Source organism: Perkinsus marinus (genome assembly GCF_000006405.1).
Source record: "Perkinsus marinus ATCC 50983 genomic scaffold scf_1104296975094, whole genome shotgun sequence".
NCBI classification, from domain to species: domain Eukaryota; phylum Perkinsozoa; order Perkinsida; family Perkinsidae; genus Perkinsus; species Perkinsus marinus.
The window spans coordinates 1-733 of record NW_003200871.1 but is presented as its reverse complement, the minus strand read 5'-3'; the positions used below and the strand labels follow the sequence as shown (position 1 = coordinate 733).

At 49.5% G+C, this 733-nt stretch overlaps 1 protein-coding gene across 1 annotated transcript; it reads left to right on the top strand.

Moving 5' to 3' along the window:
* Positions 1-410: 410 nt before the first annotated feature.
* On the top strand, positions 411-635 carry Pmar_PMAR024258 (hypothetical protein; the record flags this gene model as incomplete). Its single annotated transcript, XM_002765694.1, has 1 exon — positions 411-635. A coding segment is annotated over one exon (225 nt), but the record flags the coding sequence as incomplete, so codon positions are not given.
* Positions 636-733: the final 98 nt, after the last annotated feature.

The window sequence follows — 733 nt, the reverse complement described above, 5'->3', positions numbered from 1 at the left end:
ATGATATGTTCGTATTACCGTATCTAGGTGACGACACAACCGCCGTGAGAAGGTTAGCGACAAACTCATAGTTCTTACGACTATCGTAATCGTTAATTCTGTGAGTGTTGCTAAAGTGGCATACATTTGCAGGATGTAGTTGTTTGTAGGCGCTTGTGCGATCGTTACTGTTACCACGCGGGTCACGTTCCGGATTGAGTCGCCTCCAGCCAGGCTCGAATAATACCGGCATCTTGTGATCTGCAATCGCGCGGGTACGGTTATTTTCAGGAATATCCCTTCCTAGCATCATGGTGTTCGCACGTTCGGCATTACTATCGACGGTCCTATTATATGTGATAGCCTCCCAACGCACCCTGTTGAGACTATCCCATCGCGGAAACTCACTCGATGTTCGTCTTCTACCGGATATGGTTGCGCAGGCATTGACCGCATCTGATGGAAGGAAACGTTTCCTCAGCCAAGACGACCTCGAGTGTGAACGATGCTTCACGCAGGATGGTATGGTCTATGACTTGAAGGCAATAGGGGTCCAGATTGTAGAGTCGACATGCTCAGTTGGTCACAACAGTATTCTGAACTACTTGAAAAAGGCCGCAGATGTGCTGGGCATCGAATTCGATTGCGAGCCCGATGTGAAGATCATCCTGGATCCTATGCCCAGTATGGTTCAAGCCTCAGCTACTTGTACTGGTGGCAATCCTGTTCTCGGCACCAACGACCCCGGCTCTTC